We start from the raw sequence: 13,030 nt of genomic DNA on the forward strand, positions 1-13,030 counted from the left end.
ACCATTTCAGAACTGTGCCAAGAAAGAGTGACTATTCTGCCCCCATACCCGTCCTTTCCCCCAGAGAGAGACCAGCGTGTGCAGGAGGTCACGGTGCCCCTGCAGCACCATCCACACAGATCTCACTGGAGGGACACTGCATGTCCTGCATCCAGATTTACGGCTGGCTTCTGAATTGTTCTAGGCAGAGAGCCCTGTAATGTATGGTTTCATGGCAATTAGGGTCCCTTCATTCATTCTGGAAATACACCCTGAGCACCTCCGTGTGTCCAGAGCAGCTCTAGACACAAGGCACGCAGTGAGCCAGCCACGAACTTGCTTTCTGCTGAGGGGAGGGCATCAAACACCCAACAGAAGTGAGATGCGTGAGGGGAGGGGTCAGGGAGGCTTGGGGGGACTGCAAAGACAACTTCACTGAACAAGGGACATGCCTCTCATGCTGTGTTTGTTCCATAGAAAAAGCAACAGCTAAGATTCAAGTCACTGCAAGTAAACTGTATGGGGTTATTATGATCACTTTGGAACTAAATAAAAATGGCAATATTGGTGACCATATGGAAATTTCAACTTCTGTGCAGGGCAGCGGAGCAGGTCACTGTCCCTGCTGAGACCCTGGACAGCTGGGAGACCCTGGACAGCTGGGAGACCCAGCTCTGCCCCGTCTGCTCCCTCAAGGGGGCTGCAAACTGCAAACATCACTCATCTCTCTGCCTCAGCTCACGTCTCTCTGAAATGGGAACGCTTGTGAGCAGTGTGCAAATATCAGTAATCATTATTAAGGATGGGGTCTCAACACATGACCGATGCTCTGATTTTAACAGATGATGAGGGAAGTTTTAAAATTATTATCCCTTCCTTTGTCATTGACATGGCCCCAGGCGTGAAACTGGAATTTTGTGATACTTTGGTTCAGAGTACTTATCACTTTGATAGTATCCTTCACTCCTTACCCGTGGCTGTCTGAGCATTCTCTATGTGCCTGGGATGGAACAATAAAGCACAGGGGACACATGGGAACTGTCCCCGGGAGTGCTGACAGCACTTGAGAGGGGAGATGCTGGCTCTGGGGTGGAGAAAGAGACTAACAGTCTGTAGGGGCTGCCACTCTGCACTGGGGTTCGGCGAGTGATAATTACCAAGTTCATCTGTGGATTGTTTTTAAACTTCTCATAATCTTGCTTGCTCATGGAAACAAAGATGTCTGCCAGTATACTTAAGGATGTGGAGAGACCCTGCGAGGGAAATACAAGCAGACAGACAGAGCGCAATCAGCCCTTCATACGAACCACTGCTTATTCTTACTGTTATTATTGTCACACTTGAAGGGCCACCCCATCCCGAGGACATGGACTCAGTGTGAACACAGCTGTTTCTTGGTCGGGCACGGCCAGATTGTCAGCAAACTTGTCCTACTGCTCGGCCTGAAGACCCAGCCCAGGTGGGGTCAAGTTCTACCCATAGTGTAGGCTGTTGGCCTCTGGGGAATGTGACAGTGTGAAGTCTTCATCAACGAGGACATTCCCAGAGTCACAGAGAATGGAGCATCTAGTTAGAAAGCAGACCCTGCCTCTCAGTTTCTTGAATGAAGAGGCGGCCTCAACAATTAAGGGGAGCTTTTGCTCACTCAACTTGAGGAAATGATTTTACACACAAACAACTTAGCTGTCTCAGCTTTGCTGTGGAGTCACACAATGGCTCAATACATCATGAAATAGATAAATGTCTCAGTAGAAATAAATATATAAGTAGTTACAAATAAATATAGAAACACTAAATAAAAGCCAGGAGTCAGCATGAGCGAGAACAGAGTGATCACAGGAGGAACCGCCTGTGCCCACATAGACTCAATGAGAACAGAACCACGAAAGTCAGCAAGTGATAAACTGAACTGTGCCACAGAGATAATCATCCCAGACACACACAGGAGGGAGGAAGAAATGCACAACCGACCTTTTTATCTGGCTGAGGGAGCGTCAGGTACCCCGTGATGGAGGCCCATATTAACTCTGCAGCTTCGAACCACATCCCTGAAAAAAGGGGAGATGGGGTGACTCCTCGTGTCTGGGCTCTCGTGACAGAAAGACGAGTACTCCGCTCCTGTCAGAACACTTAGGGCTGGACCCGCCTGACCGCGGTCAGCATACAGTGGTCTGCCTCTCATTGGTTTAACACAGGGAAACAGGAAGATTTAGTAGGTATCGTACACATAATAGATATGTATGCACAAATAATTGCTTCCAGTATTTACAGACATAGTAATTACTTGCCTCTGTTAAATTCTTAAACACTTTCGTATGCATTTTAAAGTTTAATTACGGTTCTGTAAACTTGCTTGAAGAACTGTAAACCTTCAAGGAACGTGGGGTAAGGTGTCAGGGTGGGTTTAGAACACAGTGTCACTACATCACGGGGAATCCTGCTGGAGTGAGGGTCAGAGCGAGAAATCACACTGGGAACCCCAACTGTAAATTTCAAAACTCAACAGAAAATTTTTGTTGCATTAATGTTCATAACACTCCTGGGACTCCCTTAAATGTCCTATTTTCGATGAAGACAAGAGGGGAAGAAGGGATGAACAATTTTAACTAGACACATCATGAAAACTGCACCCCCCCCATGTTCCAAGCAGGAGAGGGCACGGGGGAGGGCACCTAGCTTCTGCAGGATCTGCCCTCTGATCTGCACGCAGACCGACTGCACCAGGACTCTGTCACTGTCCCGTCTGTACTGCCAGGTGCCTACGGTGAAGGAGGGAGAGAAAAAGCATTTTTGGCCTTGAATTATTCAAGGAAGATTGTACTGAAATAAAACTGTTTTCACAGAAGACCTCATGAGTGCAGAGTAAGGTTCAGCGCCTTCTCATTAAGACCCGGAGGCTGCCTCCTCCTGCCAGCTGTGCGCTGCCTCGCCGCGTTGTGTCCTCTGAGAGAGGCCTGTCCTTCGCCAGGGCCACTGCCTCCGCTCCAGGACCAGCTCCTCCTCTTTCCTTGGTGCTCAGCCTCTGTGCTCACCCCTCAGGGCCTCCCTGGTCAGCTTACCCCAGCATTACCCACTGCCGAGGGCGACTCGAGGGAGGTGGGGTCAGTCCCTTCCTCCCGAAACACACACCAAGCGAGTTGTAGGAGTCCAGGACTCACATGAGGAGTCTTTCTGAGGAGAGCAGGGCAGGCACCACACTGGCCCACTTGACATGAACAAAGTGGTGGATGGATGCAGTTTTATTGTGATGAGGATGCCGGGCTGGGTGAAGGTCCCACAAGCTGGGCTTTATTGAGGACTGACATCCGCCTGTCCAGATGTGGGCGAGGTGGGGAGGGCTAGCCGGTGCCTGGAAATGGCCAGTGCTCAGACTGTCACCCTCTCACTGTTCTCTTACATATCCCTCTTTGTTTTCATCCGGCCTTTAATTCTGGTGCACGTGTGTGCATGCATGTACGCGCACATGTGTGCATGTGCATGCGCGCATGTGTGTGCAGGTACATGTGTGTGTGCATGTGTGTGCAGGTGCATAGGTGTGTGTACACTTGTGCATGTGTGTGCATGTACGTGTGGGTGTATGCTTGTGTGTGTGTGTAATGCATGTGTGCACATGTTTGTGCTGCGTGCATGCATATGCATGTGTGCGTGTATGTGCATGTGTGTGCAGGTAGTGCACATGTGTGCATGTATGTGTGCAAGGTGTAGAAGGTGAGACGTGTGCACCTTGTATGTTAGTGATGATGGCCACAGTGAGGCTGTGTGATCAGTATTTGTATTCCAAGCTGCCTCCCCACTGGAAACCTCTTCAAGTCTCAGGGTGCTGGGAACCTAATATCCAAGCACATTGAGCTTAAACTCTACTGGAAATTGTATTTATATTTAATGTAATGTAAAACTTGGTGACCAGAAATGCAGACAAGATATTTGAAGGCTTAAGTGATTTGTAACACACTCTTAGGATTTGCTTCCTTTCACGTATGATTGAATATCAAAATACATTTTTATTAAAATTCTTAAGTAGCAAAGTTTACTTTCTGGGCATTTGCATATACGCAGCCACACGTGCCTTCTGTGGGTGTGAGGCTCTGCACCTTCCACTCTTTCTGAGGCCAAGAGTCACCTGCCGTTGTTGCTAGGCAGCATGCTGTGCGGAAGCCAGACTCTGAGAAGCCTTGGTCATTGTTTTGTTGGTTTTTAATTAGAGAAAATGGAGACTAGAGACGTGAGCAGCTTGGCCAAGCCACTCCATCGGTGCAGGTACTTCTGGAAACATCTAGCGTGCTGCAATATTGGGTGATTAAGTTGTTTTAAAGTAGAACTCGGGAGGGACTGAAGGTGAAGAGGCCATGGGAGTGCCCTTACCTGTTGCCCCGTTGTTGCTGATGAGACTGCTCAGGATGTACTCAGCTTTTGAAAGTTTTCCTGAAAAGAAGCAACTGAATGCCACAGTCAGCTTTGAGCCCACGCTGCAGACACCATGGTGGGTCCCCCTCTAGGGTTAACACATCACCTCAGGGACCACAGCCACTCTCAGAAACAGCCTATTTCAAAATCTAAAATCAGTAACTTCAGCCTGACCTGTGGTGGTGCTGTGGATAAAGGGTCGACCTGGAATGCTGAGGTCACTGGTTCAAAACCCTGGGCTTGCCTGGTCAAGGCACCTATGGGAGTTGATGCTTCCTTCTCCTCCCCCTTTCTCTCTCTCTCTCTCCTCTCTAAAATGAATAAATTTAAAAAAATTAAAAAAATAAAATAAAATCAGTAACCTCATCACTTAGAAAAGGGAGAAGGATGAGTGTTCAGGAACTTGTGTTTAGGGGAGTGTGGGCCGGGCAGTTCTGCAGTGGCCTGTCCCTCTCCTGTCCACAAGCAAAGGAATGAACACGAGGCCCAAGCCACACATGGGCACTTCCCTGTCCACCTTCTCACCTCCCACCTTCCTCTCCCTCCTTCCTCCCTTTTTTCTTTCTTCTCTTTCTCTCTGTTTCAAACCTCATTGATTTATGTCTTTTTTGTTATTTATCGGTCTGCTTCCTCCCCCAGCTTGAGCCACTTGATCATGAACCACATCTCTGCTGTCGAGAGGACTAATGGGATCCTTGGCACATGGCAGGCTTTCAACACATGTTGCTAAAAATCCAGAAAACAGTATCTGAAATTGTGGGTTAAGGTCTGACCAGATTCACCTGCACCAGTGTGGTTAAAAAGAGAGAAATAACATGGAATGGCTATTTGCATAAATTTTATCAAAATTATCTCTCTTCTTAAATGTTACATTTTCTAATTAGTTTTGCTGATATATAAGAATGGACATTTTAGGAATAGCTTGAGCTTGTATTTGTCAACCTTGCTGAATCTCTTGATTCTAATAATCTTTGAATTTCTTGATGTTTTCTGTGTGGGCAATCATTGTCTACACATTATGATAACTTTATTCATTTCTAATTGTTATACTTCTTCTTCCTCTTTTTCCTATTGTATTGAGAGGACTTCCAGATCAGTATTGAATAGTAATGGTAATAGGCATTTTATTAACTGAATTTTAAAAAGAATATTTCTGATTTTCCACAAGTTTGTAGTTGCTTCCTTTCCTTAGGTTAAGAAAGTTCCCTTTTGTGTGATTATCAACTTACTGCCTTTCAACTCAAAATTCTCCCTTAATGTCTATTTTTTAGATTAACTTGGGTATTTACTAAATTCTTTGTTTCTTGTTGCCTTTTATATTATCACTACATCTTTGTAGGATCAGTTTCTCCTTAGCAAAATACACCCATTAGTGAGAGAGAGAGGGAGAGCTCTTGAGAATAATAAACAGTTTTAGTCTTTGTCTGAAAATGTCTATTTTGTCCTCATTTCTGAATGATGATTTTTGCTAGGTATAAAATGCTAGATCGAAAGCTATCCTCTTCAATCTCTTTGGAGAGTCTTGACTCTGTTATTGCTGATAAGATGCATTTTGTAAGTCTAAACATAGGTTCTATTTAAATAATCAGTCTTTTCTGTTTCCTTTAAGATTTTCTCATTGTTTGATTTTTTTATAGTGTACCACACATTGTGTCTAGGTGATTTTTAAAGTATTGCTCAACTCTTTTAAATACCAGAGTTATCAAAGCAGTAACAATAGCTACAACCAGTTTTAAAACGAGCCAGTCCTATTTCTGGGAAGGGCAGCTTCCGCGGTGGGGCTTTATTCTTTCAATCCTGGACATGGGAGCAGCAGGCCACGTGTTTGTAACCCTGGATATTGGTAAGCTAAATAAGAGTCCTGTGGAAGTGGACTTTGCTGGATAGTGTGGAGGACCCTCCAGCCCCACATTACGTCAGAGGTCAGAACGCAGCCTCACTTTTCATTTCATCCAGAGTGACAGCAGGGGACAGGGTGCAGGCCGGTGTTGTGAGTGACAAGAACCCTCGGATGGCCTCAGTGTGTTTGTCCAGTGCCCGTCAGGAGACAGGACAGCTCAGAGAAAGCAGAATCTAACCTGCTTCTCAAGGCTCTTGGTCAGAAGTGCAGCAATTCAGATCTTCATTTGAAAGCAGCAGGATGGATTTGTGAGAAGACAAAAGCTCCAATTAGTGCTCTCCACACGCTTTTACAACTCTGTCTGCTGCTCAGGCTCCCGGTACCGTTATGCCTGGTCTTTGTTTGAGGGATGAAGGCCCTGGCAGTGTGCAGGTTGGCAGGATAGGCCAGCCATGTCCTCCATCCTCCAGGGTCAGGGAGCCTAGGGAGTGTCCCCCGGCCAGGAGGGGCAGGGGTGCACCTACCTGCATTGACCGATACTTGGGCCTGACGAATGACCAGCTGCAGGGCCATTGGCGTGGAGGGCCACAGTCTGTGCAGCCTCTTGGCCACCTGCAGGAGGTGGTGGGACACATCGAGCCCATACAGGAGCCGGTCACTCAGGAAGAGGATGGCTGCCGTGGTGGCACTGTCCTGGGCGTGGATGGAGGCCTTCAAGGACACCTGGGAGACACGCAAGGGCACAGTAAGCCAGTGAGGCCTGACCCACCGGGCAGAGAAGAAGGCGGCTGGGACCAGACCTCGTTGTCTGGGTGCTTCTATCAAACAAGAACAACAAAAAACCTAGAGCAGGCGAAGAACCGCTGTTTAGGCAACTGAGCCCAGAGAAAGAAATTTAAAAAAGCCCAGTTCATCTGTGCGATAAACAATATCTCTCCTTCCATTTCTCCATCCCATTCCTAACAACACAGGGTGAACCTGAAAGTGTCCCCTTGTTTCCCAACTTCGGTGCTCTGCTCCGTGACCCTGTCCTGGGGAGCTGGCTGACTGGGCCGGCTGGCACGTTTGGGTGGAGGACTTCGGTTGTTCTTCTTCTTCGGGACAGGCTGACTACAGGAAATGAGATTCCCCTGCTCTCGTATGTCCCATCTTATCCAGAAATCCACCCCATCTGAGGTGTGCGTGGCCCAGTGATTCCTATGACTGGATGGGGACCTCCACATACTTCTGGGGTTCACACAGCAGACCCCCTGTGCTCTAAGACAGCTTCCAATTTAGCCCTTAGCAGCACTAGAGGCAACAGTGAATCAATTGTCTGCCTAAGTCTTTTGGTAAATAACACCTCCTTCTGCCCTCAGGATCCAGGAGGAAGGGGGTTTATCTGGTCCTCCCAAGGGCCCCACCTTCCCCATTGCCTGGCCTGACTAACTGTAACCTCTGGAGAGAAACTGCTCTGCTCAAGTCTCTGACTTTGAAGTGGCTGTGTGCTTTGCTACTTGACCTTGACTCCATCCCCCATCTCTCCGCCACCTCAAGTCTAAGCTAAGAGCACTCGCCTAACAGGCTCCATGTTTCTCTGGCCTGGCTTTAAAGGAACGAACCTATTGATCTGGACTAAGACACACAGAAAGAATTTGCCAGTTATTGGTGGGGGAAAATCAGAGAGTAGGATGCCACTAAGACACATGTACGGGCAGCGCTGGATGGGAGCGAAGGCCGGGTGCAAACCCACCTCCTCAGTGTGCAGCTCCCTGAGTCAGGGGTCTCCTTTTAGTCCCAGGTGCATCTTCACAATAAAATGTGCCCATTCTACGAGTTTCCTTAAGTGAGCCCTGCTCCTTCCAACTAAAGAGACCTAACAAAACTGGCCTGTCCTGTCGGCCACGTCAGATAAACCACCACTCTGAGGAACACATGTTTCAAATGAGAAGAATTCATCCGTCTGACATTCATAAAATGTGAACGCAAATATGGAGAAGAAATGGGTGGTTCCGTATCCGTCCAACTCTGTTTGGGGAGGCCCATCTCCAGTGGAGGCCCTTCCTCGGCTGGGCGCATGGAAACTCTCCCTCCACTTGGCAGACACGGCTGCTTTTGCAGAACTGGTAGCTTCTAGGACCGGCGGGCTCCCTGTTATCTCACTTAATTCCATCATAACCAAAATTTCCGGGTTAGACAGGGGAACTGAGGTTGAGAGGTCACGTGCCTTTCCAAAGTTACAAAGTCAACGGGTCAGGGTCGGGAAGGCACTCAAGTCTCTCCATCTTCTGTCTTTTTTCTTATTGTGGTCAAAACATAGAACATAAAACTTACCATCTTAACCACTGTTAAGTGGACAGTTCAGTAGTGTTAAATACATTCATGTTGTTTTGAATGAGATCACAACTGTTTCATCCGGCAAATATGAAACTCTAAACCCATTAGAGATGCCCCTTTTCCCTCTCTCTCCAGCCCCTGGGAAGCACCATTGTACTTTCTGTCTCTATAAACTTGACTATCCTAGGTCCCCCATATAAGTGAAATCATACAGTATTTGTCTTTTTGTGACTGGCTTATTTTGCTGAGCATAATGTCCTTAAGGTTCATCCCTGTTGTAGCATGTGATGGATATTGGGGTGTGCAAATGTCTCTTCAATTCTTTTGAACACAGACCCAGGAGTGGGACTGCTAGATCATATAACAGTTCCATTTTTAATTTTTGAGAAACCTTCATACTATTTTCCACTGTTGCACCATTTTCTAAGCCCCTCGACCATGCACAGAGTTCCAGTTTCTCCATGTCTTCAGCCAGCACTTGAGTACCTCAGGTCTCTCGAAGGTCAGGTTTTCTTCTGCCTTCCACCTGTTCTGATCAAGGGATCTGAGCAGTGCCACATCTGGACCTGAAAGCCGGCTCTCAGGAGCTGAGCTGGACTTACCACTCACGGATCCAAACAGTGTTCTGAAGACTCATATCCTTCATTATGATGAGGAAATGCTAAGGAGAAAACTATGCTCCCAACAAATCCCAATTGAGAAGAATATTCTTGTTATGTAGTTAAAAATAAGTGAAAGCATAGACAAACTTTTAGGAGAGGGTCTTTACTTTCAGTGTTTTGAATTTCTCCCTTGGTCAGTTGGCTCAGTGGTACAGCATTGGCCTGGCGTGTAGATGTCCCAGGTTCAATTCCCAGTCAGGGCACACAGAAGAAACATCCATCTGCTTTTCCACACCTCCCCCTCTCACTTATCTCTCTCTCTCTCCCCCTCCCGCAGCCATGACTCGATTGGAGTGAGTTGGCTCCAGGTGCCTCAACCTTAGGTGCTAAGAAGAACTCAGTTGCTGAGCAATGGGCAGAGCATCACTCCCTAGTGGGCTTTCCGGGTGGATCCCAGTTGGGTGCATGTGGGATTCTGTCTCTGCCTCCTCTCTTCTCACTGAATCTTTTTTAAAAAAAGAAATTCTCTAGCAAAAGTCAGTGCCAGGAGAACAAATGACATTGGCAGTTGGGTGGGGTGACTCTGCCGGGCGTTCCTCACGAGCTGCGAGGACACTTTGCAAGTCACTGCAACCCCTGGATTGGTCTTCCTGAGTTGAGTAGAGGGAGGTTGTAAGAGTCTGGGAGCTGCAGAGGGTCCCCTTGAGTCTCCAGCAGAATTCTCAACAGCTCCTCAGGGAAGACAGCATCCAGGCCGGGAGAGCAGCTGAGCTGACGGGGACAGTGGGCATCTTCAGCCTCACCAGCTGCTCCCAGGGTGGGGCATTCTTTTTTTTTTTAAGACTTTATTTATTTATTTTGAAGAGGAGAGAAGGAGGAGAAAGAGAGAGAGAGAAAGAAGAGGGGAGGAGCAGGAAGCATCAACTCCATATGTGCCTTGACCAGGTAATTCCAGGGTTTTGAACCGGCGACCTCAGTGTCCCAGGTCGATGCTTTATCCACTGCGCCACCACAGGTCAGGCAGGGTGGGGCATTCTGAGGGGCATCCCTTCAGCGGTGAGACAGAACTAACTACAGGGGAACACGGCTCTTGGCTCAATCTGAAAGTTTAGAAGCCAACTTGGAAAGGACCAAATTATTTCCTAACCTGACTAGGTCCCAGAACAAAGCTCAGAAATATTTATAGGTATACAAGTCCTCCAACATTATATAAGATAAAATTTACAATATCTCACATCTGGTCAAGAATTACCAGACTGGCCTGACCAGGCAGTGGCACAGTGGATAGAGTGTTGGACTGGCACACAGAGGACCCAGGTTCAAAACCCTGAGATTGCCAGCTGGAGCACGGGCTCATTCGGCTTGAGTGCAGGGTCACTGGTTTGAGCCCAAGGTCGCTGGCTTGAGCAAGGGGTCACTTGGTCTGCTGTAGCCCCCTGGTCAAGGCACATATGAGAAAGCAATCAATGAACAACTAAGGTGCTACAACGAAGAATTGATGCTTCTCGTCTCTCTCCCTTCCTGTTTGTCTGTCCCTATTTGTACCTCTCTGTCTCTCTCACTGTCTCTGTCACAAAAAAGAAAAAAGAACTACCAGACTGAAATAAACCCATAATGCAGAGAAAAAGCATCAATAGAAATGCCGGTTCGAAACCCTGGGCTTGCCTGGTCAAGGCACATATGGGAGTTGATGCTTCCAGCTCCTCCCCTCTTCTATCTCCCTGTCTCTCTCTCCTCGCTCTCCCTCTTTGTCTCTCTCTCTACTTCTCTCTCTCCTCTCCAAAATGAATAAATAAATAAAAAAATAATTTTAAAGGCTTTTAATCACTGTAAAAAAATAGAAGGCTGGATAAAGAAGATGGGGCACATATATACCATGGTATACTAGTCAGCTAGAAGAAATGATGACATCGAATCACTTACAGCAGATTGGTGGAATCTTGATAACATTATGCGGAGTGAAATAAGTGAATCAGAAAAAAACAAGAACTGCAGGATTCCATACATTGGTGGGACATAAAAGTGAGACTAAGAGACATGGACAGGAGTGTGGTGGTTATGGGGGGTGGGGGGAGGGACGGAGGGGGGGGGGAGGGGGAGGGGTACAAAGAAAATTGGATAGAGGGTGACGGAGGACGATCTCTCTTTGGGTGATAGGTATGCAACAGAACTAAATGACAAAATAACCTGGAAATGTTTTCTTTGAATATATGTAGCCTGATTTATTGATGTCACCCCATTTAAATAAAAATTTATTTATTAAAAAAAAAAAAGAAATGACCTCGTGTGTTTCACAGTTAAAGATGGTAGTGACAGTTGGATGGGATTAGGGATATGGGAGATATAAAAAATGCTCCAAACTGAGTTCTATAAATAAATACTACAATGTCCGAGATGAAATACTACAACACCAGCATCTGAGTTTGGGTCCTTGCCCAGTGGGTCTCCTAACTACCTGTGTCTGAGAGACCTCATCGGTGAAATGGGATGATTTCTATGTGCTGCTGTCTCAGGCTAAGAGGAAACGCAAGTGGAATGCTCACCACAGAGCCTGGCACACTGTGGGTGCTGGATAAATGACAAGGAACATTAGAGAGAAACAGGAAAAAACCTCAGTTCATGCAGTCTCACTGCCATCTATGACAAAACAGCAACAAGAAAGACAGTCTCCTAAATCCGTGTCGGCGGAATTCCTCAGAGAGCTAATAGGAGATAATGGTCATGCATCCGACCCCTAACACGTTTATCTCAGAAAATGGCTATCTCTCCAGTTTTAAAAAATACCTTTATTCTCCTCACCCACTCTCAGGAAACTGAGATGAAGGGGTGACGGCTCTGGTGGGTGGGGGCTCCCTCTCCCTGCACACGTGCGGGTGGCTCTGGGCCTACTCTAGCAGGGCTCCGCCTGCCCGCACCTGTGAACCCGCTGCAAACACTGCTCTGTCCCTCACTGACGCCTGGAGTCTCTGAGCCGAGAACATGGCCTCACCCATTTTCCCCTTCTATTCTTAATAGGCTGGAACACAAAAGCCCCAGAGAGGGTGACCTGCCAGACAAAGGCCCTTTGAGCCCCTTGGAAAGCAGACTTGGAGGAGATGGAAGGGGTCCAAGTGGCCCTATTATTTCCACTTGCACTAATTAGACATTTTTCTGTCAGCCATTGAGCACTGCTGAGAGGCCAAACTCGCTGAATTCATTTCTAAAGTGTTTACAGAAGTTTGCATCTGTTTGTGTCTCTTCAGGAGGAAAATAAGCACTTCAATAGCATTGTGGGAACCCTGAAGGAAGCCGTTCTGGAGGCCCTGGAGGCCCCGCGCAGCTGCATGACTAAGCTCCCTCCAGGCTCCTGCCCAGGGAGGATGCAGGGGGTCAGCATGTAGAGGCTCTGTCCTGTCTGCCACCGGCTTCTCTCCCGCTCTGACTGGCGCCGCTGGGCGGAACAGCAGCTCTAGGGGTTCATTCCCTTGGGCTGATGGCCCTCTGAGAAATTCACACCCACTTTCATTCGCTGCCAAGGGCAGGGTGGTGAATTCCTCAGCAGTGGAGCAGAGTCACCAGCATCCCGGGAACATCTCCCAGGGAAGCCAGGAGCCCCTGGCTGCAGGTGGGAGGGATGAAAGAGGCCTGAATGTGTGGCAAGGGGACAGCACAGAGCAGTCCCCACAGGGAAACAGCCTGATTCTGCAGTCCTGTTAGCATGCAGTGAGCCCTGGCCTCACCCCACTGAAGAACCCCTCCACCTGCCCAGCCCACTGTCCGCAGCACAGCCTGTCATATGCTGCTGTCTACGGGAGTCTGATCTGGGTTCTTTCTGTTGGGTTTTGGGCCCACCCATGGCCTGCCATTGCAGAGCCCTCAGAAGTGTGACCTTTCTAGATAGCGTAACTGT

At 47.8% G+C, this 13,030-nt stretch overlaps 1 protein-coding gene across 1 annotated transcript in view; it reads right to left on the reverse strand.

Moving 5' to 3' along the window:
* Positions 1-13,030, reverse strand: part of ALPK1 (alpha kinase 1) — a 74,990-nt gene that overhangs the window by 13,975 nt on the left and 47,985 nt on the right. Inside the window, 5 exon segments of the mRNA XM_066252708.1 lie at positions 1,137-1,232; positions 1,951-2,027; positions 2,652-2,738; positions 4,342-4,401; positions 6,748-6,946. Coding sequence (XP_066108805.1) covers positions 1,137-1,232; positions 1,951-2,027; positions 2,652-2,738; positions 4,342-4,401; positions 6,748-6,946 — 519 coding nt within the window.

The sequence above is a fragment of the Saccopteryx bilineata genome, chromosome 1, assembly GCF_036850765.1.
Source record: "Saccopteryx bilineata isolate mSacBil1 chromosome 1, mSacBil1_pri_phased_curated, whole genome shotgun sequence".
Taxonomy (NCBI): Eukaryota; Metazoa; Chordata; class Mammalia; order Chiroptera; family Emballonuridae; genus Saccopteryx; species Saccopteryx bilineata.